Source organism: Scyliorhinus canicula, chromosome 15 (genome assembly GCF_902713615.1).
Source record: "Scyliorhinus canicula chromosome 15, sScyCan1.1, whole genome shotgun sequence".
Lineage (NCBI taxonomy): Eukaryota > Metazoa > Chordata > Chondrichthyes > Carcharhiniformes > Scyliorhinidae > Scyliorhinus > Scyliorhinus canicula.
This window is the reverse complement of record NC_052160.1, coordinates 136229213-136254745: the sequence shown is the minus strand read 5'-3', so window position 1 is coordinate 136254745 and position 25533 is coordinate 136229213. Positions and strand designations below refer to the sequence as shown.

Here is a 25533-nt window from a genome sequence, read left to right as displayed (position 1 = left end):
CCCCTCCTCCTTAAAACCCACCATTTCGACCAAGCGTTTAGTCACGCTCTCCTAATATCTCCTTATGAATCAAGGTTGGGTTGGTAATGTTGCTGCGACGTGTCTTGGGGCATATTATAAGTTGCTTATCCTGATGAAGCTCAGAATGAACTATTTTACTTTTGAATTTGCCCACATCTTGACTGCAAAGAGCAATGTTAACAATGCCTGTCTGTCTGTCTGTGTCCGTCCATCTCTCTCTCTCTCACTCGGTCCGTCTCTCTCTCTCGGTCCGTCTCTCTCTCTCTCTCTCGGTCCGTCTCTCTCTCTCTCTCTCTCTCGTCTCTCTCTCTCTCTCTCGGTCCGTCTCTCTCTCTCTCTCTCTCTCTCGGTCCGTCTCTCTCTCGGTCCGTCTCTCTCTCTCTCTCTCTCTCTCGGTCCGTCTCTCTCTCTCTCTCGGTCCGTCTCTCTCTCTCTCTCGGTCCGTCTCTCTCTCTCTCTCGGTCCGTCTCTCTCTCTCTCTCGGTCCGTCTCTCTCTCTCCTCTCGGTCCGTCTCTCTCTCTCTCTCGGTCCGTCTCTCTCTCTCTCTCGGTCCGTCTCTCTCTCTCTCTCGGTCCGTCTCTCTCTCTCTCTCTCGGTCCGTCTCTCTCTCTCTCTCGGTCCGTCCTCTCTCTCTCTCTACGTCCGTCTCTCTCTCTCTCTCGGTCCGTCTCTCTCTCTCTCTCGGTCCGTCTCTCTCTCTCTCTCTCTCTCCGGTCCGTCTCTCTCTCTCTCTCTCGGTCCGTCTCTCTCTCTCTCGGTCCGTCTCTCTCTCTCTCTCGGTCCCCGTCTCTCTCTCTCTCTCGGTCCCCGTCTCCCTCTCTCGGTCCGTCTCTCTCTCTCTCTCGGTCCGTCTCTCTCTCTCTCTCACTCGGTCCGTCTCTCTCTCTCTCTCGGACCGTCTCTCTCTCTCGGACCGTCTCTCTCTCTCTCTCTCTCTCTCTCTCTCTCGGCCGTCTCTCTCTCTCTCTCTCGGTCCGTCTCTCTCTCTCGGTCCGTCTCTCTCTCTCTCTCTCGGTCCGTCTCCCTCTCTCTCTCTCTCGGTCCGTCTCCCTCTCTCTCTCTCTCGGTCCGTCCCTCTCTCTCTCTCTCTCTCTCGGTCCGTCCCTCTTTCTCTCTCTCTCTCGTCTCTCTCTCTCTCTCGGTCCGTCTCTCTCTCTCTCTGTCCGTCTCTCTCTCTCTCTGTCCGTCTCTCTCTCTCTCTCTGTCCGTCTCTCTCTCTCTGTCCGTCTCTCTCTCGCTCTACCCATCCCTTTGCCCTGAGATACTAATCCTGGTAACCTCAAGGCTTGACTATAAAATGGAACATCCCCCCCCCCCCCCCAATAACACCAGAAGAGATTTCCTCTGTAAGAAGTTGCAGGTGCAGGTGGGAAATCTGACCTATAGAGTTACTGTGACCTGGGTTTTCTTGATTTGGGTTGCCATGCCGTACTTACTAAAGAGAATTTGTTGACCTGGACATAGAGGGTGTGCACTTCTTTGTCGGTGACCTCGCCTCCCTTCTTGGTAAATCGCTTGCAGGCCTCGAGATAGATTCTCAACCATTGAAACTGTAAGGCTTGGTCTGGATACAAGCTGTAGTCTACCTCGTTCACTCCTAGCACAAAGAGAGGCAGCATTACATAAATAACTGTCCAGTATACACAACCCAGCCACACCATCGCGTATGTCGACCAGAGGAACTGTTGAACACAAGTTGTCCTGAAGTGGCAGAAAGGTTTATATTGGGATAGCGCGGTAGCACAGTGGTTAGCACTGTCGCTTCACAGCTCCAGGGTCCCAGGTTCGATTCCCGGCTTGGGTCACTGTCTGTGCGGAGTCTGCACGTTCTCTCCGTGTCTGGTTGGGAATCCTCCGGGTGCTCCGGTTTCCTCCCATAAGTCCCGCAAGACGTGCTGTTGGTAATTTGGACATTCTGAATTCTCCTTCAGTGTACCCGAACAGACGCCGGAGTGTGGCAACTAGGGGCTTTGCACAGTAACTTCATTGCAGTGCTAACGTAAGCCTACTTGTGACATTAATAAAGATGATTATTATTATTGCGTGAGATGGTGCGTGGACAGAGTGACTGAAACATTGTTCAGAAAGGGAAGAATTAAGACAATCAGTTCTGGGCACCACATGTCCTGAAGGATGTCACGGCCACGGGGAAGGCGAGGAAAGGATTTACTGCAATGGGACCGGGAGTGAGAGAACTTGGTTATGTGGAGAGTCCTGGAGGAACTCTGGTTGGTAACCTTAGAGAGGAAGGTTAAGTGGGGATGTAGCAGACGATTCAGAACTATAAGTTTTCACAGGTCAGATTTTGAGGCTAATAATGCAACGACACAGATTTAAGGTAATTGGCAAAAGATAGTCAGGGAAAGATTCCACTTTGACTCTATAATCTGGAATGAACTGGCTGAAAAGGTGGTGGAAGCAGATTTAGTAGTAAGTAAAAAATGGAATTGTAATATATTAGGGCAATGGGGGAGAGAGAGAGTAGGAGAGGTATTAATTAAATAGCTTTTTGTTTCTGGCTAGGCCGGCACTTATTGCCCATCCCTAATTGCCCACGAGAAGGCGACGGTGAGCTGCCTTCTTGAATCGCTGCAGTCCCTATGCTGTAAGTACACCCACCGCGCTGTTAGGCAGGGAGTTCCAGGATTTAGGACCCAGTGACAGTGAAGGACCGGCGATACATTTCAAGTCAGGATGGTGCGTGACTTGGAGGGGAACCTCCAGGCGCTGGCATGCTTGTGCATTTGATGCCCTTGACCAACTAGATGGCGGAGATTGTGGGTTTGGAAGAGGCTGTCAAAAGAGCCTCGGTGAGTTGCTGCAGTGCATCTTGCAGATGGTACACACATACGCTGTGTGAGGGCGGTGGAGGGAGTGAACGTTGATGGTGGATGGGTGCCAATCAAGTGGGGCTACTTTGCCCTGGATGGCGTTGTGCGTCTTGTGTGTTGTTGGAGCTGCACTCATCCAGGCAAGTGGAGAGTATTCCATCACACTCCTGACTTGTGCCTTGTACATGGTGGATAGGCTTTGGGCCTTCAGAAGATAGGTTACAGTCTGCAGAATTCCCAGCCTCTGGCCAGCTGTTGTAGCCACAGTATTTATATATATATATATATTGGTCCAGTTCCATTCTTGGTCAATGGGAACCTTTTTAGTTTCTCTCAGAGTCGGTGTTGGAAGGTGGGTTCCTGGATATCGCTGCTGCGACCCAAACTCTGGAGAAGCTGCAGTTTATTAAACACTCACCTGCAAATTCGTTGAAATGATTTCCAATATCGAAGGCCTGGTAGTTGTAACCGGAATACTCGTAGTCAATGAACTTCACCCAACCTAACAAATAAGTAACTAGTGTTAGTAAAAACCAACTCATTATCACGGATACCAAGACAGTGGAACTTCATCGAGCCTGGTGCTGTACCATGGAACCAGGGCTCACATTTTAAAGTATTTCACGTCTTTGTTTTTTCAAGAAATTTGCCACAAATCCTGATTCTCGCTGCACTGTTTATAGATTCACTTTGCTCTGCTCAGACGCACTATGAACAACATCAAACAAATCACAGCGAAATTCCACATTCGATCCCGGCTACGGGTCACTGTCCGTGTGGAGTTTGCACATTCTCCGCGTGTTTGCGTGGGCACAACCCAAAGATGTGCAGGTTAGGTCGATTGGCCACGTTAAATTGCCCCTTAATTGGGGAAAAAAAAGAATCAAAGTTTGTCTATCTCTGTGTTAGTCTAGTTTCTTATTTGATACTTCACTCCCTTAACATTACCCAATGTGGGGAGAGGGGGGGGGGGGGGGGGGGGGGAAAGAGAGGGGGGGGCGGGGAAGAGACAATTCATAGAATTTACAGTGCAGAAGGAGGCCATTCAGCCCATCGAGTCTGCACCCGACCCTATCCCCATAACCCAGTAACCCCACCCAACACTAAGGGCAATTTTGGACACTAAGGGCAATTTATCATGGCCAATCCACCTAACCTGCACACCTTTGGACTGTGGGAGGAAACCGGAGCACCCGGAGGAAACCCACGCACACACAGGGAGGGGGGGGGGCGGGGAAGAGAGGGGGGCGGGGAAGAGAGGGGGGGCGGGGAAAGAGAGAGGGGGGGGGGAAAAGAGAGAGGGGCGGGGAAAGAGAGAGAGGGGCGGGGGAGAGAGAGAGAGGGGCGGGGGAGAGAGAGAGAGGGGCGGGGGAGAGAGAGAGAGGGGCGGGGGAGAGAGAGAGAGGGGCGGGGGAGAGAGAGAGAGGGGCGGGGAGAGAGAGAGGGGCGGGAGAGAGAGCGAGGGGCGGGGAAAGAGAGAGGGGCGGGGAAAGAGAGAGGGGCGGGGAAAGAGAGAGGGGCGGGGAAAGAGAGAGGGGCGGGGAAAGAGAGAGGGGCGGGGAGAGAGAGGGGCGGGGAAGAGAGAGGGGCGGGGAAAGAGAGAGGGGCGGGGGAAAGAGAGAGGGGGGCGGGGGAAAGAGAGAGGGGCGGGGAAAGAGAGAGGGGCGGGGAAAGAGAGAGAGGGCGGGGAGAGAGAGAGGGGCGGGGAGAGAGAGAGGGGCGGGGAGAGAGAGAGGGGCGGGGAGAGAGAGGGGCGGGGAGAGAGAGAGGGGCGGGGAAAGAGAGGGGGGCGGGGAAAGAGAGGGGGGCGGGGAAAGAGAGGGGGGCGGGGAAAGAGAGGGGGGGGGGAAAGAGAGGGGGGCGGGGAAAGAGAGAGGGGCGGGAAGAGAGAGGGGGGGAAAGAGAGAGGGGCGGGGAAAGAGAGAGGTGGGAAAGAGAGAGGGGGGGGAAAGAGAGAGGGGGGGGAAAGAGAGAGGGCGGGGAAGAGAGAGGGGCGGGGAAAGAGAGAGGGGCGGGGAAAGAGAGAGGGGCGGGGAAAGAGAGAGGGGCGGGGAGAGTGCAAGCAAGAGATTGGGGAGGGAGAGAGATTGCGAGCGCGAGGGATGGGGAGAGAAAGAACGCGAGAGGGCTGGGAAGAGAGAGCAAGAAAGAGGGATGGGGAGAGCGAGGGAGAGGGGAGAATGTGGAGAACGAGAGGGGAATGGGGAGAGAGAGGGAGCATGCGAAGGAGGGAGAGAGAGAGGGAGGGAGGGAGATTGGACAGAGAGAGGGACGGAGGGAGAGGGGGAGGGACAGAGATCGGGAGAGAGAGAGGAAGAGAGAGGGGGAGGGAGAGCATGGGAGGGAGGGAGATGGAAGGGAGAGAGGGAGGGAGAGAGATCGGGAGAGAGAGAGGAAGAGAGAGAGGGAGAGAGAGAGGGAGAGAGAGCGTGAGAGAGAGGGAGATGGAAGGGAGGGAGATGGAAGGGAGGGAGGGAGATGGAAGGGAGGGAGGGAGATGGAAGGGAGGGAGGGAGATGGAAGGGAGGGAGGGAGATGGAAGGTAGAGAGGGAGGGAGATGGAGGGAGGGAGATGGAGAAGTATTGGGGAGAGGGGAAATTTGCAACATACTGAACTTATTTTGTTGTCCTGGAGTCAACATTCTGAAACTCACTTCCTAACCGCACTGTGGTTGTACCTACACCACAGTGAAGTCCGCAGCCCCCCATTACCCTCTCAAAGCCAATTAGAGATGACAACCCCAAGCGATGCCTCCATCCATTTTCTTAAAAACTACACCGGTTCAGGAAAAGGGTTTCCATTCGTAAACCATTTTATTAGTCGTGTAAAAATTAGTTTTGTGCGAATAGAAAATTCAACTGAGAGATTACTGAATTTATATCTCACCTTCCACAACCTCGGGACATCCCAAAGGGCTTTACAGCCCATGAAGTACTTTTTGTAAAAGAGAGCAAAGTGCTGGAAACACTCAGCCGGTCAGGCAGCCTCCAGGAAGAGAGAAACAGATTGAAAGTATCGAGTGCATTATGACTCCTCGGAGCTTTGTAGATGCTGATGTAATGCACAGAATGCTGTCGCCAATGTATAAACTCACAGACATGCAATATGCTAACCATTGGCTTTGTATCAGAAATAAAGGGTGGCCAGGATCCTGAGGGCAACTCCCTGATCTTCTTTTCAGGATCTTTCACATAGAACATAGAACAGTGCAGCACAGAACAGGCCCTTCGGCCCTCGATGTTGTGCCGAGCAATGATCACCCTACTCAAACCCACGTATCCACCCTATACCCGTAACCCACCAACAACCCCCCCCCCCCCCCCCCCCCCCCCCCCCCCCCCCCCACCTACATTACTTTTTTTTTAGGACACTACGGGCAATTTATCATGGCCAATCCACCTAACCCGCACATCTTTGGACTGTGGGAGGAAACCGGAGCACCCAGAGGAAACCCACACACACACGGGGAGGACGTGCAGACTCCACACAGACAGTGACCCAAGCCGGGAACCAAACCTGGGACCCTGGAGCTGTGAAGCATTTATGCTAACCACCATGCTACCGTGCTGCCCTTGCCTAACCGTCGGAGAGATTAAAAAAAAGACAAGGGACGTTTTGGGATGGAGGACCAGGAGGTGTGTGCTGTGTAGACTGTGAAGACTGGGACGGGGGGAGGGGTCGTTGTCCAGCTGCGGACTCAACGCAGGGCACGGGACAACCACCTCAACCGCGGGACGGTCCCGTGAAATCTGGGGCTTTTGGGAGCCTGGACGGAAGAGGCCATGGTTTAAATGGCTCATCTGTAAAATGGCACCTCTGACATAGCAGCACTCCCTCAGCCTGCACTGGACGACAAGCTTGGAAAGTGTGCTCACGCCCCTGGGGTGCATCTTGAACCCACAACCAACCGATTTGGAGGCGCGAGTGTCACCGCTGACACCCAATAGGGAGAATATCGCACGCATGAAATATCTTCACCGTACCCCAAATTACTTTTAAATAAAATATTTAGCTATATTACTAACAAAATTACACGTCATTAGGGATCTGTCATTCAATCACGAGATTGAGTTTTGGCCTCTGTTGATATTTTTGGTCAAGCCGCTCCGCCCTCAGCCTTACCCAAGCCGCTCTTATTATAGAGCTTTAGTTTTTGAAAAATTAAGGTTGGTCATTGAGGAGATTTCTGAAGTAGTGTACAGCATTCCGTGTTTTTCAGTTCATAGCCATTTCAACATTGCAGACGAGTTTTTACATAGTTTGCACGGGACATAAAGGTACAGAAACAGGCCATTCGGCCCAACGAGCCTGTGCTGGTGTTCATGCTCCACTCAAGCCTCCTCCCATCTCTCTTCATCTAACGCTATCATCATAACTGTTACACGAGTAGCCGATGTTGCCACTGAACAGCTCAGGGTACAAGCTGGCTTGGGAGATCGTACCATTTATTTTTTGCTTAGAAAATGGAGGGTGGCTACTGAACAGAGTCACAAGAGCCAGCTGATGAACTTTTAACAAAACAATAAACATCGACTAAACAAGAAAAGATATTATACTACTTTTTCACCCCAACCGTGTGTGTCTTGGCAAGGCAGCACAGCGGCATAGTGGCTAGCACTATTGCTTCACAGCACAAGGGACCCAGGTTCAATTCCCGGCTTGGGTCACTGTGCGGAGTCTGCATGTTCTCCCCGTGTCTGTGGGGGTTTCCTCCAGGGTACTCCAGTTTCCTCCCACAAGTCCCGAAATACGTGCTGTTAGGTGAATTGGACATTCTGAATTCTCCCTCCGTGTACCCGAACAGGCGCCGGAATGTGGCGACTAGGGGATTTTCACAGTAACTTCATTGCAGTGTTAATGTAAGCCGACTTGTGACAATAATAAAGATTGTTGTCCAAGCCTGACAATCTTATATACCTCCTTCAAGTCTCCCATCAATCTTCTTTGCTCCAAGGAGAACAATCTATATTGCCTCTCCCTATCTCTCCTGTCAAAATGTATCACTTCTCGGCATTATATTTCATCTGCTGTTGTCTGCCTATTCTGCTGCTAGCTTATCGATGCAATGTCTGTAGTGATATCATGGTTGTGTTGTAACCGACTGACCACCAGGAGTCTCATTAGTATACAAGTGAATGTTAGAGTCAGATGATCCCAGACTGATTCGGGAGCTGGGGGAGAGGTTGCTTGTGCATGTTCATACTACTATTCATCTGTTGTTTTGTATATATTTGACCCACAGTTAATGTTAATAAATCGTTTAAAGCTTTAGCTACAGCTGTTCTTGTAATATAAATCAAGCCATCCAACAAGAACATTACAACGTCCCGGGCAATTCATATCATCCTCACTGTTTTCCATTTCTCCCAATTTGTTATCATCGGCAAATTTTGAGATTTTGCTCAAGATTCAATGATCCAAATCATTTAGAAATAACAAAAAAAGCAGTAGTCCCAACACTAATCCTTGGGAAGCACCACTGACTACCAACCTCCAGTCGGAAAATTTACTATTTACCACGACTAACTGTTTTCAATCCTTCAGCCAGTTTTTAACTATCCAATTAAGCACTGACCCTCGATTTGCATAAGCCCGGTTTTGTTAATTGGCCTTTTATGTGGTAATTTGCCAAGGACATCATTAGAATCCAGACAAACAACATCCACCGCATTCCCCTCAGGGCAAGAGGACTAGGCAGGCCGTGCAGGAATCTCTTATGGTCATTTGTTTGTGATATACATAAATGATCTGGACAAAGGTATAGGTGGTCCGATTAGCAAGTTTGCAGATGATACTAAGATTGGTGGAGTTGCAGATAGCGAGGAGGACTGTCAGAGAATACAGAAAAATATAGATAGATTGGAGAGTTGGGCAGAGAAATGGCAGATGGAGTTCAATCCAGGCAAATGCGAGGTGATGCATTTTGGAAGATCTAATTCAAGAGCGGATTATATGGTCAATGGAAGAGTCCTGGGGAAAATTGATGTACAGAGAGATCTGGGAGTTCAGGTCCATTGTACCCTGAAGGTGGCAATGCAGGTCGATAGAGTGGTCAAGAAGGAATACAGCATGCTTGCCTTCATCGGACGGGGTATTGAGTACAAGAGTTGGCAGGTCATGTTACAGTTGTATAGGACTTTGGTTAGGCCACATTTGGAATACTGCGTGCAGTTCTGGTCGCCACATTACCAGAAGGATGTGGATGCTTTAGAGAGGGTGCAGAGGAGGTTCACCAGGATGTTGCCTGGTATGGAGGGTGCTAGCTATGAAGAAAGGTTGAGTAGATTAGGATTGTTTTCGTTGGAAAGACAGAGGTTGAGGGGGGGACCTGATTGAGGTCTACAAAATTATGAGAAGTATGGACAGGGTGGATAGAGTCAAGCTTTTTCCAAGAGTGGGGGTGTCAATTACAAGGGGTCACGATTTCAAGGTGAGAGGGGGAAAGTTTAAGGGAGATGTGCGTGGAAAGTTTTTTTACACAGAGGGTGGTGGGTGCCTGGAACGCTTTGCCAGCGGAGGTGGTAGAGGTGGGCACGATAGCATCATTTAAGATGCATCTGGACAGATATATGAACGGGCAGGGAACAGAGGGAAGTAGACCCTTGGAAAATAGGCGACAGGTTTAGATAAAGGATCTGGATCGGCGCAGGCTGGGAGGGCTGAAGGGTCTGTTCCTGTGCTGTAATTTTCTTTGTTCTTTGTTCATTCCTCTGCAAAACAGATATAACCCCTTTGGATAATCTCGAGGGAAATAGTTTCTCAAGTGATAGCAGCCACATTGCACCATGGGTGGCTCTGCTGCATAGGGGAGGAGTAAAAAGTGTGGGAATGCAATAGCTATAGGGGATTCAACTGCAAGGGGAATAGACAGGCATTTCTGTGGCTGCAAACAAAACTCCAGGATGGTATGTGGCCTCCCTGGCGCTTGGGTCAAGGACGTCTTGGAACAGTTACAGAACATTCCGGAGGGGGAGTGTGAACCGCCAGCGGTAAAAACAACATTGGTTAAAAAAGGGACGAGGTCCGGAAAGCAGAAAGTTAAGAAGTAAGTTGGAAAGTAGGCCTCAAAAGCAGTGACCTCAGTGTTACTACCAGCAGCAGGTGCTAGGCAGAGTAAAAACAACAGGATATGTTGGACCATAAAACATAGGAGCAGAATTAGGCCACTTGGCCCTTCGAGCCTGCTCCACCATTCAATCATGGCTGATACTTTCTCATCCCCATTCTCCTGCCTTCTCCCCATAACCCGTGATCCCCATATAAATCAAGAAGCCATCTATCTCTGCCTTAAAGACACTCAGTGATTTGGCCTCCACAGCCTTCTGCGGCAAAGAGTTCCGCAGATTCACCACCCTCTGCGTGAAAAAAATCCTCCTCATCTCTGTTTTAAAGGATTGTCCCTTTAATCTGAGATGGTGTCCTCTAGTTCTAGTTTTTCCTACAAGTGGAGACATCCTCTCCACGTTCACTCTATCCAGGCCTCGCAGTATCTTGCTTTCCGGAGCCTTTCCCCATTTAGAAAATAGTCTGTGCCTAGATTCCCCCTTCCAAAGTGCACAACCTCACACTTTTCCACATTGTATTTCATTTCACACTTCATTGCCCACTCTCCTAGCTTGTCCAAGTCCTTCTGCTGCCACCTTGCTTCCTCAGTACTACCTGTCCCTCTACAGATCTTTGTATCATCTGCAAACTTAGCAACAGTGCCTTCAGTACCTTCTTCCAGATCATTAATGTATATTGTGAAAAGTTGTGGTCCCAGCACAGACCCCTGAGGCACACCACTAGTCACCAGCTGCCATCCTGAAAATGACCCCTTTATCCCCACTCTTTGCCTTCTGCCAGTCAGCCAATCCTGTATCCATGCCAGGATCTTACCCTTAACACCATGGGCTTTTAACCGAGTTAAAAGTCTCCTATGCGGCACCTTGTCAAAGGCCTTCTGGAAATCTAAATAAGTCACGTCCACTGATTCGCCTTTGTCTCACTTGCTTGTTACCTCCTCAAAGAACTCTAACAGATTTGTCAGACACGACCTCCCTTTGACAAAGCCGTGCTGTCTCAGTCCTATTTTACCATGCACTTCCAACTGCTTTGCGATCTCATCTTCAATAACAGACTCTAAAATCTTACCAATGACCAAAGTCAGGCTAACCGGCCTATAATTTCCCATCTTCTGCCTCCCTCCCTTCTTAAACAGTAATGCTACATTAGCCACCATCCAGTCCTCTGGGACTCTTCCCGCCTCCAGTTATTCCTGAAAGATCATCACTAATGCCTCCACAATTTCCTCAGCTATCTCTTTTAGGACCCTGGGGTGTAATCCATCTGGTCCAGGTGACTTATCCACCTTCAGACCTTTCAGTTTCCCGAGAACCTTCTCCTTAGTAATGGTCACTGCACTCACCTCTGCCCCCTGGTTCTCCTGGAGCTCTGGCATCCCACTGGTGTCTTCCACCGTGAAGGCTGATACAAAGTAACTATTCAGTTCATCTGCCATTTGTTTGTTTCCTATTATTACTTCTCCAGCCACATTTTCCAGTGGTCCAATGTCTATTTTTGCCTCTCTCTTACCTTTTATATATTGAAACAATCTCTTCCTAGCTAACTTGCACTCGTACTTCATCTTCTCCCCCCTTATTGCTTTTTTAGTTGTCCTCTGCTCGCTTTTAAAGGCTTCCCAATCCTCTGGTTTCCCACTAATCCTCGCCACTTTGTATGCTTTTTCTTTAGCCTTTGTGCTGTCCTTGACATCCCTCGTCAGCCACGGATGCCTTGTTCTCCCCTTAGCATGTTTCCTCCTCCTTGGGATGAATTTCTGTTGTGCCTCCCTAATAACCCCCAAAAACTCCTGCCATTGCTGTTCCACTGTCTTCCCTGTTTGGCTCCTTCTCCAATCAACTCTGGCCAGCTCCTCCCTCATGTCTTTGTAGTTCCTCTTGTTTAATTGGAATACTGTTACATCTGATTGCAGCTTCTCCCTCTCAAACTGCAGGATAATATTATGATCACTGCTCCCTAAGGGTTCCTTCATCTTAAGTTCCCAAATCAAGTCTGCCTCATTACACATCACCAAATCCAGAATTGCCTGTTCCCTAGTAGGCTCTGTCACAAGCTGCTCCAAATAACCATCTCTTAGACATTCCACAAATTCCATTTCTTGGGATCCACTACCAACCTAATTTTCCCAGTCCACCTGCATATTGAAGTCCCCCATGATTATTGTAATATTGCCTTTTTTACATGCCTTTTCTATCTCCTGATTTATTTTCTGCCCCACATCCTGACTACTGCTAGGGGGTCTGTACATAACTCCCATCAGGGTCTTTTTACCTTTGTGATTTCTCAACTCTACCCACAGAGATTCTATGCCTTCTGATCCTATATTGTTCTTGTTATCGATAAATAGATGGCGGAAGAGATGGTGCGAGGTGGAGGTTTTCAGATTCCGGAGACATCGGGACCGGTCCTGAGGGGGGGGTGGGATCAGTACAAACTGGACGGGTTACACCTGGGTAGGAGCAGAACTGATGTCCGGGGGCAAGTATCTGCTCGTGTGGTTGGGGACGGCTTCAGCTGGATTGGCAGGGGGGTGGGAGCCTAAGCAGGGTGACAGAGGAAAGAGAAACAAGGATAGCAATAAAAGAACAGCAAAATACATAAATGGTAGATGGTGTCATCGAGGGTGAGGGGCAAATAGGGCCACAGTACAAAAAAAAGTTAGGATGATTAAAAATGGCAAAAAGACAATCCTAAATGCTTTGTATCTTAATGCATGAAGATACATTCATGCATTCGGAAGAAAGTACTCGAACTGACAGCGAATAGAGGCAAATGGATATAATCTCATCGACATTACATGGACATGATTGCAAGGAGACAAAACCTTTTGTCTCTTTAAAGAAAGATATTATTTTAGTGAAGGTGGTACAGAGAGGGTTCACTGGATGATCCCCGGTGAGGAGGGGTTGTCTTATGAGCAAAGGTTAAACAGGTTGAGATTCTAATCATTGAAATTTAGAAGAATGAGGTGATCTCATTGAACCATATCGGATTCTTAAGGAGCTTAACCAGAGGGCAGAGTCTCGGAATAAACGGGTGCCAATTTAAGATGAGGAGGAGGAGGAATTTCTTCTCTCAGAAGGTTGCGAGTCTTTGCAACTTCTTGTCACACAGAGAGATGTGGGAGCAACGGAGGAAATTGCTGGGGCCTTGGCTGACATCTTTGTATCCTCATTGGCTACAGGTGAGATCCCAGTGGACTGGAGAATAGCTAATGTGATACCGCTGTTTAAGAAAGGTAGCAGGGATAATCCTGGAAACTATAGGCCGGTGAGCCTCACATCAGTAGTTTGTAAATTATTGGAGAGAATTCTCAGGGAAGGGATTTATACCCATTTGGAAACAGATGGACTCATAAGCAATAGACAGCATGGTTTTGTGAAGGGGAGTCCGTGCCTCACTAACTTGATCGAGTTTTTTCAGGAGGTAACAAAGAAGATTGATGAGGGGAAGGTGGTGGATGTTGTTTACATGGACTTCAGTAAAGCCTTTGACAAAGTGCCTCATGGCAGACTGGTATAAAAGGTGAAGTCACACGGGATCAGAGGTGAGGTGGTAAGATGGATACAGAACTGGCTCGGTCACAGAAGGCAAAGGGTAGCAATAGAAGGGTATTTTTCTAAATGGAAGGTTGTGACTAGTGGTGTTCCACAGGGATCTGTGCTGGGGCCTCTGTTGTTTGTGGTGTACATAAACGATTTGGAGGAAAATGTAGCTGGTCTGATTAGTAAGTTCACTGATGACATCAGGGTCGGTGGAGTGGCAGATAGGGTTGAAGATTGTCAGAGGATACAGCAGGACATAGATGGGTGGGAGACTTGGGCAGAAAAATGGTGAATGGAGTTTAATCCGGACAAATGTGAGGTAATGCATTTTGGTAGGTCTAACATAGAGGGAAATATACCGTAAATGGCAAAACGCTTCGGAATATAGAAAGCCAGATAGATCTCGGTGTGCAGGCCCACAGATCATTGAAGGTTGCAACACAGGTGGACAAGATAGTCAAGAAAGCATACGGAATGCTTGCCTTTATTGGACAGGGCAGTGAGTATAAAAACTGGAAGTCATGTTACAGTTGTACTGAACCTTAGTACGGTCGCACAATTCTAGTCGCAACACTAACAGAAGGATGTGGAGGCTTTGGAGAGGGTGCAATGGAGGTTTACAGGATGTTGCCTGGTCTGGAGAGTGTTAGCTATGCGGAGAGGCTGAACAGACTTAGACTGTTTTCATTAGAAAGATGGAGGTTGTGGAGTGACCTAATAGAGGTCTACAAGATTATGAGGAGCATGGTTAGAATGGATGGGCAGGCACTCTTTCCCAGGGTGGAAGGGTCATTCACCAGGGGGCATAGGTTTAAGGTCCGTGGGGCAAAGCTTAGAGATGTGAGAGGCAGGTTTTATACACATAGGGTGGCGAGTGCCTGGAGCACGTTGCCAGGGGAGGTTGTGGAAGCAGATACATTAATGGCGTTTAAAAGGCATCTTGACAAACACATGGATAGGATTTCAGGTCATGGGCAGGCATGGGGGAGGGGAGGGGGAGAGACATAACCTGAAATTTGGATGGGTATGGAGGGATACGGCACAAGGAAGTGCTGAGGGTTTTGGCAAAGGTTGGTATCATGACCGGTACAGGAGGGCCGAAGGGCCTGTTGCTGTGCTGTATCGTTCTTTGGTAAAAACCGATGCAAAAGAACTTAGCCTTAGCCGTGCCTCGAAGCATACATCACCCTCTTTGTCCCGAATAGGACTCGCTCCACCCAATCCCCCCAACAAAGAGTTAAATATAAATTACCCACGCTTTTTTTTCCCAAACAGAAGAAAGTGTGTCTTCAAATCAAAAATCACAAACTCTCTTCAGTGGAAGAATCAAAATTTTCCACGCACTTAAAAAAAAACAACCCGTTTGTCAGTGAGTGAACTGAAAAACTCAGAGGTTGCCTGCCCTGAAAAGATGTGACGTTTTGACAAATGTCATTCAGCAGAAACAACATTAATTAATCAGCAGCCTGAGCTTCAAAACAAAGCATGCGGAAGGGAACAATGCGTGCCTGAAATACATTTCCCTTAGCTTTTGGTTAGTCATGGTCAAAAAACTCTTTTGTACTTCCCCGGTGACTCAATATTGCGCAACTAGGTAAGCCCCAGGTTCAATAGCTGACTCAGGCTTTTATCCAATCCCATGGCTGCTGGCAGAGGGATTGGCTTCGACTGTGTGAGAAAGACAGCGGGTGAAATAAAAGCTTGGATTAAGATTGGGTCGCCTGGCCCTGCATTCGCTGGAATCTAGCAGAAAGGGAGGTGGATCTAATTGAAGCGCGTGAAGTCCTGACAGGATCGGACTGACTGGATGGGGGGGGGGGGGGGGGTCTAGAACAAGGGGTCACAGTCTTGGGATATGGGTTAGGCCATTTATGACTGAGACGGGGAGAAATCTCTTCACACAAAAGGGTGGTGAAGTTATGGAATTATCTACCGGAGCAGCCAACTTGCGCACGGCAATGAGATTTTGGCCAGATAATCTGTTTCAAAGGCGATGATTGAGGGATGAATGGTGGCCAAGGCACAAGGGGAGAACTCGTGACTGAAGCAAAGCCCTGGAATATTTTACAAATAAAAGCTGGTAAAGTCTTATTGCAACAGCTAAAAGTCAGCAGCACGCTCTCTGTACTGCACTGAAATGCCAGCCTGGATTATGTGCTCAAATCACTCCTTCAGTTTGAATGCCAGGACCGCCTGGACTTTCAGGTGATGGTGGTACCTAATGACCCAAGGCTGACACCCAAAGTGATCATAGGAACAGGAGTAGGCAATTGGCCCCCTCAACATGCTTCCTCGCTCAAACAGATTCAGGTTGATTGGTAGCTTAACTCCATCTCAGTTTCTAAATTCCGGCACCTTATCTAATCATCATAAAACATCTCAATTAGATCACCCATTAATCATTGAGGCTCAATGGGAGACAAGCCTGGCCGGGCTCCAGCTCCAATCTCTGCCCCATGCAGGTCAAGGGCAGAGAAGGATGTACGTATGTGGGCATGCACTGTGCGCGGATGGTGTGTGAGGAGGTGGTTGCATGCCATTTGCGTGCTTCTGCGTTGGTGCATCTGCTGTGTGCGCGCACGCGCGCCCGTGACCGGTCCGCACGTGCTCACGCGTGTCACTGGACTGCTCCTCCAGAAGCCCAGGCGAACGACCTGGCGGCACAGGTTCAGATTGCAGCAGGGAGAGTAAGAATTGAAATTCAAATGAATAAATGCGGAATATAAAGCTAGCCTCAGTAATGGCGATCATGCCAAATATCATCGATTGTTGTGGAAACCCATCAGGTTCACTAATGTGTTCAGAAAAGGAAATCTGCCAATTGCGAAGGTGACTCCAGATCCGCAGCAATGTGGTTGACTCTGGGCTGCTCGCTGATAAGGCCCAGCAAGCCGCTAAGTTCAAGGGTAATTGGGGATGGGCTTTGCCAGTGACACCCAAACGCCATGAAAGAATATTTTTTAAATGCTGACTATCCAGGCCAGTGTATGTAGGAGGTATAGGTGAGGTACTGGGCAGGTGAGAGATAGCACCTGTGGAGATGTACAGCCAAAAACATCAACAGGTACAGTGCAAGGACAGAAACAAGCCAAGAATCATTTGGCATTCATTAAAATTACAGTATTCGTAAGGAATGGGCAATTAGTTGGCACACTCTCTGTCATACTGACATAGTATCTGCTCCAACTGGGATCAGCTTGAACTGGCTGGGCCTGTGGGTTAGTGTAAAACTCCATAATCATAGAATGGGTTATAGCTCAGAACAAGGCCATTCAGTCCATCATGATATACCGGCCCTCCACAAGATGCTCTTCAGTAACTCGCCACGGTTACTTAGACAGCACCTTCCAAGCCCATGGCTACTACCATCTAAAAGGACAAGAGCAGCAGATACATGGGAACCCCACCAGCTAGAGGTTCCCCTCCAAGGCACTCACCACCCTGACTTAGAAATATATTGCTCTTCCTTCACTGTTACTGAGTCAACACCCTGGAACTCCCTCCCCCGAATAATGCAGTAGATATACCTACACCTCAGGGACTGCAGCGGTTCAAGAAGGCAGCTCACCACCAACTTCCGAAGGGCAATTAGGGATGGGCAATAAATGCTGACCTAACCAGCGACACCTACATACCTTAAATGAATTATAAAAGAGACCACAGGGAAACTGGGAGCTGGCAGGAAGGGTAAGACAATTTTCATGGGGGATTTTAAAATGTATATTGTCGTGTGAAGCACTGCGGCCCAGTGGTTAGCACTATTGCTTCACAGCACCGAGGTCCCGGGTTCGATCCCAACCCCGGGTCACTGAACGCGCGGAGTTTGCACATTCTCCCCGTGTCTGCGTGGGTCTCACCCCCACAACCCAAAGATGTGCCGGGTAGGTGGATTGGCCATGCTAAATTGCCTCTTAATAGGAAAAAAATAATTGGATTATTTTTTATTTTGAAAAATATGCATGCGGTCTGGTTTAATGAAATTGGCAACGGTAACCGGAGGGGCGAGTTCTTGGAATGTATTCGGGACTGTTTCTTGGGACAATAGATGACCAAACCAACCAGGGAACTGGCTGTTTTGGATTTAGTATTTTGCAATGTGATGGAATCAATTAATGATCTTATCGTAAAGGATCCACTGGAGAAGAATAATCATAGAACAGAGAACATGCAGTGCAGCAGGAGGCCATTCAGCCCATCGAGTCTACACCGACCCATTTAAGCCCGCACTTCCACCCTATCCCCCTAACCCAATAACCCTCCTAAACTTTTTTGGACACTCAGGGCAATTTAGCATCGCCAATCGACCTAATCTGCACGTCTTTTGGACTGTGGGAGGAAACCCGGAGCACCCGGAGGAAACCCGGAGCACCCGGAGGAAACCCACGCAGACACGGGGAGAACATGCAGACTCTGCACAGACAGTGACCCAGCCGGGTATAGAACCTGGAACTCTGGAGCTGTGAAGCCACAGTGTTATCCACTTGTGCTACCATGCTGCCCAAATTCTCATTGAATATTTGAATTTCAAATTCAGTTTGAGGGCAATAAACCCGAGTTCCACATTGATGTTCTGGCGTTAAACAAAGCCCATCGAGTCTGCACTGGCTCTTGGAAAGAGCACCTTACCCAAGGTCAACACCTCCACCCTATCCCCATAACCCAGTAACCCCACCCAACACTAAGGGCAATTTTGGACACTAAGGGCAATTTTTATCATGGCCAATCCACCTAACCTGCACATCTTTGGACTGTGGGAGGAAACCGGAGCACCCGGAGGAAACCCACGCACACACGGGGAGGATGTGCAGACTCCGCACAGACAGTGACCCAAGCCGGAATCGAACCTGGGACCCTGGAGCTGTGAAGCAATTGTGCTATCCACAATGCTACCGTGCTGCCAGTTGATGAAGAGTGGCAGACATTTAAGGAGATATCCAGTTCCTCCCAACTAAACTATATTCCAGAGAGGAAGAAAGATTGCAAGAGGGGGAAAACGCATCTGTGGCTAAGCAAGGAGGTTAAAAATAACGAAGGCAAAAAATGAAGGCATACCGTATTGAAAAGACCAGTGGCAGGCTGGAGGATTGGAAAAATTCTAAAGACCCACAAAGGGATACTAATAAAGTAATAAAAGGAGCAAAGGTAAATTATGAAAGAAATCTTGCACAAAATATAAAAATGGACAGCAAAAGATTCTACTAATATATGAAAAGGAAGAGAGTAGCTAAAGTGAACGCTGCTCTCAGAGTTCTCAGCCATCTTTTCCTCTGCCGAACCTTTAGGGTCCTCCTGGTCTGATTGTCGCCCTTTGTTCGTTGCGCTACTCATTTGGTAGGGCTTAGATATTCCCTGAAGGAGACTCACTACTTCTCACTGTTCCTTCGCTTTCCATCTGCATAACACCCCACAAAACGGGGTAAAAGGACCAAAACCATCCAACATTGGGCAGGAGCCACCTAATGTGCGACCATGGCCGCCAGCGAAGTTAATGTCTGGCTTTGTTAATTGTGCCAATGCAAATCAGATGCAAAACCCGTGTGTGTTATATGTAGAGAAGTACTGACAAATGAGAGTTTAAAACCCTCAAAAACTTCAAAGGCATTTGGAGGCGATTCCGAGACAAACCATTTGATTTTTTGACAAGATACTTCCCCTTGTTGGAAATTCTAAAACGGGAGACTATAGTTTCAGGCCAAGGGCTGGCAGATTGAAACAGAAATGAGGAGGAATTATTTCACTCAAAGGGTTGCAAATCTGTGGCATTCTCGACCCCAGAGTACAGTGGGTGCCAAAAACCCGAAACAAATGTGAGGAGAAGATAGCTAGGTTTTTAATTAGTAGCGGGATGAAGAATTGTGGGGAGTGGGGAGGAAGGAGGAGTTGAGGCTGAGAAGAGATCAGCCATGACCATATTGAACGGCGGAGCAGGCTAGAGGAGCTCAATTGCCTACTCCTGCTCCGATTCCTCGGGTTGGATTCTCCGGTCGCCGACGTCGAAATCGCGTCCGGCAACGGGCCGGAGAAGCCAAATTCCTGACAGAATCGGGGGCGGCATCACTTCCGTGATGCTCCACCCCCGTCAAAGCGGCTTACCCGGAGAGTACGCTGTGCCGCTTATTCACGGCCTCAGGCCCAACGCCCCCCCCCCCCCCCCCCCCCCCCGGGGGCCGGCTGAGTTCCCGACGGCGTGGGTCTCTCATGGTCTCACTCGTCGGGAACTCGGTGTGGCGGCTATGGACTGAGTCCAGTGCCGCCACAGAGGGGGGGGGGGGGGGGGATCCGCAGGCATGGGTGGACATATTCGGGGCTCGGGGCACTGTGGTGGGGCGGTGTGGGGCTGAAGAGGAGGACTATTTTACGGGCCGGGTCCGCAAGCGGCATCCGCCATGAAGCACGGCATGGCCGCTACAGCCCGCCGCTGTGCGCATGCGCAGCCATGGACCCGGCAATTCTCCGGGCCGTATCTGCAGCTAGTTGCTCTACGTTGCCGTCCTGTTAGCCCCAGCAAAACGGGAAATCGGTGGCCGTTTAACGCCAGTTTTCCTGCCACCGTTCGCACGCTGGCGTGGGCACAGTCTCCAAATCAGAGAATCCAGCCCCTTATGACTGTATTCAAGGGGCAGCACGGTGGCCTAGTGGTTAGCACAACCGCCTCACGGCGCTGAGGTCCCAGGTTCGATCCCGGCTCTGGGTCACTGTCCGTGTGGAGTTTGCACATTCTCCCCGTGTCTGCGTGGGTTTCGCCCCCACAACCCAAAAAAATGTGCAGAGTAGGTGGATTGACCATGCTAAATTGCCCCTTAATTAGAAAAAATAATTGGGTAATCTAAATTTATAAAAAAAAAATGACTGTATTCATGAAAAAATGGACAAAAAACAGTTAAGAATTGTACAAGCCTCTCAGTGCACCATCTCCTCTAAAAGAGCGTGTAATCATTATCATCCTGTTCCCAAGAGCACATTCTTTGCCTTTCCCAGATGCAAACCGGTCAAACCTGTAGTAAAAACATGTTTTATATCTCCACCCCAGACCTCCAAAGCCCGTGGCCTAGTGGTATTGTCACTGCACTAGTAATCCAAAGACCCAGAGTAATGTTCTGGGGACCCAAGTTCAAATCCTGGTGAGATTTGAATTCAACAAAAATCTGGAATTAAAAGTCTCATGATGACATTGCCGATTGTCGTAAAAACCCATCAGGTTCACTAATGTCCCTTTCAGGAAGGAAATCTGCCATCCTTTCCTGGTCTGGCCTACATGTGAATCCGCACAGCATTACTGCCACCCCCAAAGCAGACCCCAGCAAAAATCCAAATAATGAATATCGGACTGACAGCACGGCATTCCAACTCAATGAAACACTCGCATTTTAGCTGATATAGCTCACTGGGCTAAATCGCTGGCTTTTAAAGCAGACCAAGCAGGCCAGCAGCACGGTTCGATTCCCGTATCAGCCTCCCCGGACAGGCGCCGGAATGTGGCGACTAGGGGCTTTTCACAGTAACTTCATTGAAGCCTACTCGTGACAATAAGCGATTTTCATTTCATTTTCAGTGAACAGGAGCCAGTTCAATGGCAACAGATTATTCATTGTATTGCTGCAACGGGTCAGATGACTTTAGAGTGACAACATCCACAAGTGAATGTGCGGCAAACAAATATACAGGAGACAATGTTGGCAGTGTGCGAGTGGATGGCTGCCTAAAGGCATATTTCTCTGGCAAATATGACATAAGTGGGAAGAAACACAGCCCTCATTACAGACCAATGGGGTGTGATAAGAGCATGTGACGCAGCTCAAAGGATTGCCATTCATCCGTTTTCAATATTTAAGCAGATACTTATTAGTGAGGAATGATACGCTGGAGCCTATTCAATCGAGCACACAATGAACTGCTGGTCTTACTGTTTGTTCAAAATAAAAATCCATTGATATCTTCATACACCCTCGGTGAAATGACGTCAATTACACAGAAAGGCACAACATTTCATTGCAAATAAAACTGACCCAATTAAGGAGAAGTCACTCAGATACCACGTAACAACCACCTGGAGTGGAATAGCCACTCGAAGTCAGGCTCACAGAGGAGGAGGGAAGCTAATGACAGACCAGTGACCCAGCCCAGCTACAAGTTACTTTTGGATCTGGCGCCGCATTCAGTCTCAGGTTAGTGATCAGCCCTCACTCTTGTAATTCGATATACTTGCCGATGCCAATTTTCTACTTGTCTAAACACAGTCAAAATGCGTGTCAGGCTACAGCAGAAGTGATGGGACGGCTGGCCTGCTGGCTGACTGGGTCCTCACCTTCCTTTTCATTGTAGATGATATTCTTGCACAGGAGGTCATTATGGCAAAGGACTGTGGGGGAGTTTAGCTCCGACAGGTAATCCTTCATCCAGGCTGTTTCCTTCTCCAGTGTCGCCAAAGGCGGAACTTTCTGCTGAATCCTGAAGCAAGGCAAAAGAAAATCAGCTTAAAATAAAAGCAAATTACTGCCTATGCTGGAACCTGAAACAAAAACAGAAAACGCTGGACATTCTCAGCAGGTCTGACAGCGTCTGTGTGTGTGTGTGTGTGTGTGTGTGTGTGTGTGTGTGGTGTGGTGGGGTGGGTGGGTGGGTGGGTGGGTGGGGGGGGAGAAGGAGGAGAAGGGAGCTAACGTTCTGAGTCCGGATGACTCTTTGTCAATGCTGGAGAGAACTGGAAATGGGATGAGATTTATACCGTTGGGGGGGGGGGGGGAGGAAGACGGTGGTAAGGTGCTGTGGAAACAGGGTGAGGAGCTGGGGGTGGTGGAGGAGTGGACCAGGGTATCCCAGCAGGAACAGTCCTGGCAGAATGCTGACAGGGGGAGTGAGGGAAAGATGTGTTTGATGATGGCTTCATGCTGGGGTTGGTGGAAATGATGCAGGATGATTCTTTGAATGCGGCGGCTGGCAGTGAAGATTGAGGACAAAGGGGATCCTTTCCTGGTTCTGGGTGAGAGGGGAAAGAGTGAGAGCCGAGGGTTGGGTGATGGATCAGACAAAGTTGAGAGCCGTGTCAAAGTGGGTGGGAAACCACGGTTAAGGAAGAATGACGTTATGTCAGCAGCACTGTTTTGGAAAGTGACATCACTGGAATAGATGCGATGGAGTTGAAGGAGATGGGAGAATGGGATGGAGTCCTTACGGGATGTTGGGTGTGAAGGGCTGTCGTTGAGGTAGCTGTGGGAGTTGGTGGGATGGATACTAGTGGACCATCTATCCCCAGAAATGGAGAAAGGTAAGGGGAGGGAAGTGTTGGAGGTGGACCATGTGAAGGTGATAGTGGGGTCGAAATTGGAAGTGAAATTGATACATTTTTTGAGGCCCAGAACAGAACATGAAGTGGCACCAAAACAGTCATCAACGTGTCAATAGAAGAGCTATGGAAGGGGTCCAGAGCAAATGTTCCACATACGCCAGAGACAGGCAAAATTGGGACCTATACAGGTGCTCATAGCCAGTCTCAATGTGCACTCTCAAAAAACAGAGAGTTCCTCAGGATCCTGTAAGACTGCAGCTTCCATTGCTCAGACCCAATCTCCTCTCTTTCCATCTTTCGCTTGCTGTGGGTCCTTGGGCAATAGCCGCGACTAATTTGTGCCGCTCATACAGGATTTTGGCAGCTCAGTCCTATTCTGTTGTGAAACCCTTGAGGAAACCCTTTTTTTTTTTGTAGAAATTGTTGATTTTTAACCAGTACAATGTGGTGTTTTATTCAAGCCAAAACTGTTCTCCCTTCCCCGTCAATAGTTATACTGAGCTGGCAGTTTACATGTCAGGGATTCCATTGCACGCATTTCCACATCAACAGTGCCTTCGTGGGTAAGTGCAGCATGTGATTCTGAGTCATATTGACACGAAAGATCCCAAGTTCAATGCCGGCAGTGAATTAATCCATGGGAACAAGCAAGCACCTCAGTTGGCCTCACTTGTTCTTGGGCTAGAGATTAGGGAGGGAGAAATGAGAGATATGCCCCTCATGGCTATCCCTCGACACTTTAGACCTGTACCCAGCTGAATGAACATGATTCAATGGTCTTAGTTGTCAAGGAAGTAAAATTTCTCAAAAATCGCTAAAGACTGCAGGAGACAGGCTGGTATAAAAGGTGAAGTCACACGGGATCAGAGGTGAGGTGGCAAGATTTTTGTGGCAAGGTGGATACAGAACTGGCTCGGTCACAGAAGGCAAAGGGTCGTAGTAGAAGGGTGTTTATTTGAATGGAAGGTTGCGACTAGTGGCAGGGATCGGTGCTGGGCCTCTATTGGCTGGTCTGATTAGTAAGTTCACGGATGACACCAAGGTCGGTGGAGTGGCAGACAGTGTTGAAGATTGTCAGAGGGTACAGCAGGACATAGATAGGTTGGAGACTTGGGCAGAGAAATGGCAAATGGAGTTTAATCCAGACAAATGTGAGGTGATGCATTTTGGTTGGTCTAACAGAGGGGAAATATACCATAAATGACAAAACTCTCAGGAATAAAGAAAGTCAGAGAGATCTGGGCGTGCAGGTCCACAGATCTTTGAAAATGACAACACAAGTGGACAAGGTAGTCAAGAGAGCATATGGAATGCTTGCCTTCATTGGACGGGGCATCGAGTATAGAAACTGGCAAGTCATGCTGCAGTTGTATAGAACCTTGGTAAGACTGCACTTGGAATATTGCGCACAATTCTGGTCGCCTCACTACCAGAAGGATGTGGAGGCTTTGGAGTGGGTATAGAGGAGGTTTACCAGGATGTTGCCTGGTCTGGAGGATGGTAGCTATGCGGAGAGGCTGAATAGACTCGGACTGTTTTCATTAGAATGATGGAGGTTGAGGGACGACCTGATAGAGGTCTACAAGATTATGAAAGGCATGGATAGAGTGGATGGGCAGGCACTCTTTCCCAGGGTGGAGGGGTCAGTCACCAGGGGACAAACGTTTAAAGTCCATTGCGCAAAGTTTAGAGGGTTTTTTTCTTTTTTTAAAGAGAGGGTGGTGAGTGTCTATACATTACCGGAGTTCAAAAGGCATCTTGACAAACACATCGATAGGATGGGTACAGAGGGATACGGCATAAGGAAGTGCTGAAGGTTCGACTTCCGCTTGTGACCATGGAGTGATTGGTCACATAAAGGGCTGTCCCTGTTCAAAGTCACAGAAAAGGGCTCTTTTCATCCAGATCCGGGTGGAATTTTGATGAAAAGGCATAGGTGAATCCCCAAGTACCTAAACCTATCCCTCGCTACCGTAAACAGCATACCCCCCTAAATTAGCCCGCTGTGCCAGCTCATTCACCAGGAATACCTTGCTTTTCCCAACATTCAGCTTGTACCCTGAGAACCCTCCAAACCTTCCCAACAGGTCCATAATCCTTCCCATACTCTCCAACGGATCCGAAACATACAGCAAGAGGTCACCGGCATAGAGCGACACCCGATGCTCCCTCTGTGCCCTCATTATCCCCTGCCACTCTGCCAACCCCCTGAAAGCCATCGCCAATTGCTCTATGGCCAGCGCAAACAGCAGCGGCGACAGTGGGCACCCCTGCCTCGTACCCCTGTGTAAGTCAAAGCTTTGTGAGCTCATATCATTCGTCCTCACCCTCGCTCTTGGCGCCACATACAGCAACCGCACCCATGCCACAAATCTCGGCCCAAACCCAAACCTTCCCAAAACTTCGAACAAGTACCGCCACTCCACCCGATCAAATGCTTTCTCCGCGTCCATGGACACCACCACCTCCGGTACCAGAGCCCTCGACGGATTCATCACCACATTCAACTGCCGTCTTATATTACTCATGAGCTGCCTGCCCTTCACGAAGCCTGTTTAATCTTCTGCCACCACCCCCGGGACACAATCCTCCATACTCCCCGCCAACAACTTAGCCAATACTTTCACATCAGTATTCAACAGTGGTATGGGTCGATACGACCCACATTCCACCGGATCCTTCCCATTTTTGGGGGATTAGTGTGATTGCTGCCTGCTTCATCATCTCCGGCAACTCCCCCTTCTCCAGTGCTTCATTAAACGCCCCCAACAGATGTGGTGCCAGGT

At 49.0% G+C, this 25533-nt stretch overlaps 1 protein-coding gene across 1 annotated transcript in view; it reads right to left on the bottom strand.

Annotated features, from left to right (window-relative positions):
* Positions 1-25533, bottom strand: part of LOC119978387 (ethanolamine kinase 1-like) — an 84906-nt gene that overhangs the window by 14575 nt on the left and 44798 nt on the right. The window contains exons 4-6 of the mRNA XM_038820001.1: positions 21767-21909; positions 3272-3355; positions 1459-1619 (exon numbers count right to left, since the gene is read on the bottom strand). Coding sequence (XP_038675929.1) covers positions 1459-1619; positions 3272-3355; positions 21767-21909 — 388 coding nt within the window. The remainder of the gene's footprint in view (positions 1-1458; positions 1620-3271; positions 3356-21766; positions 21910-25533) is intronic.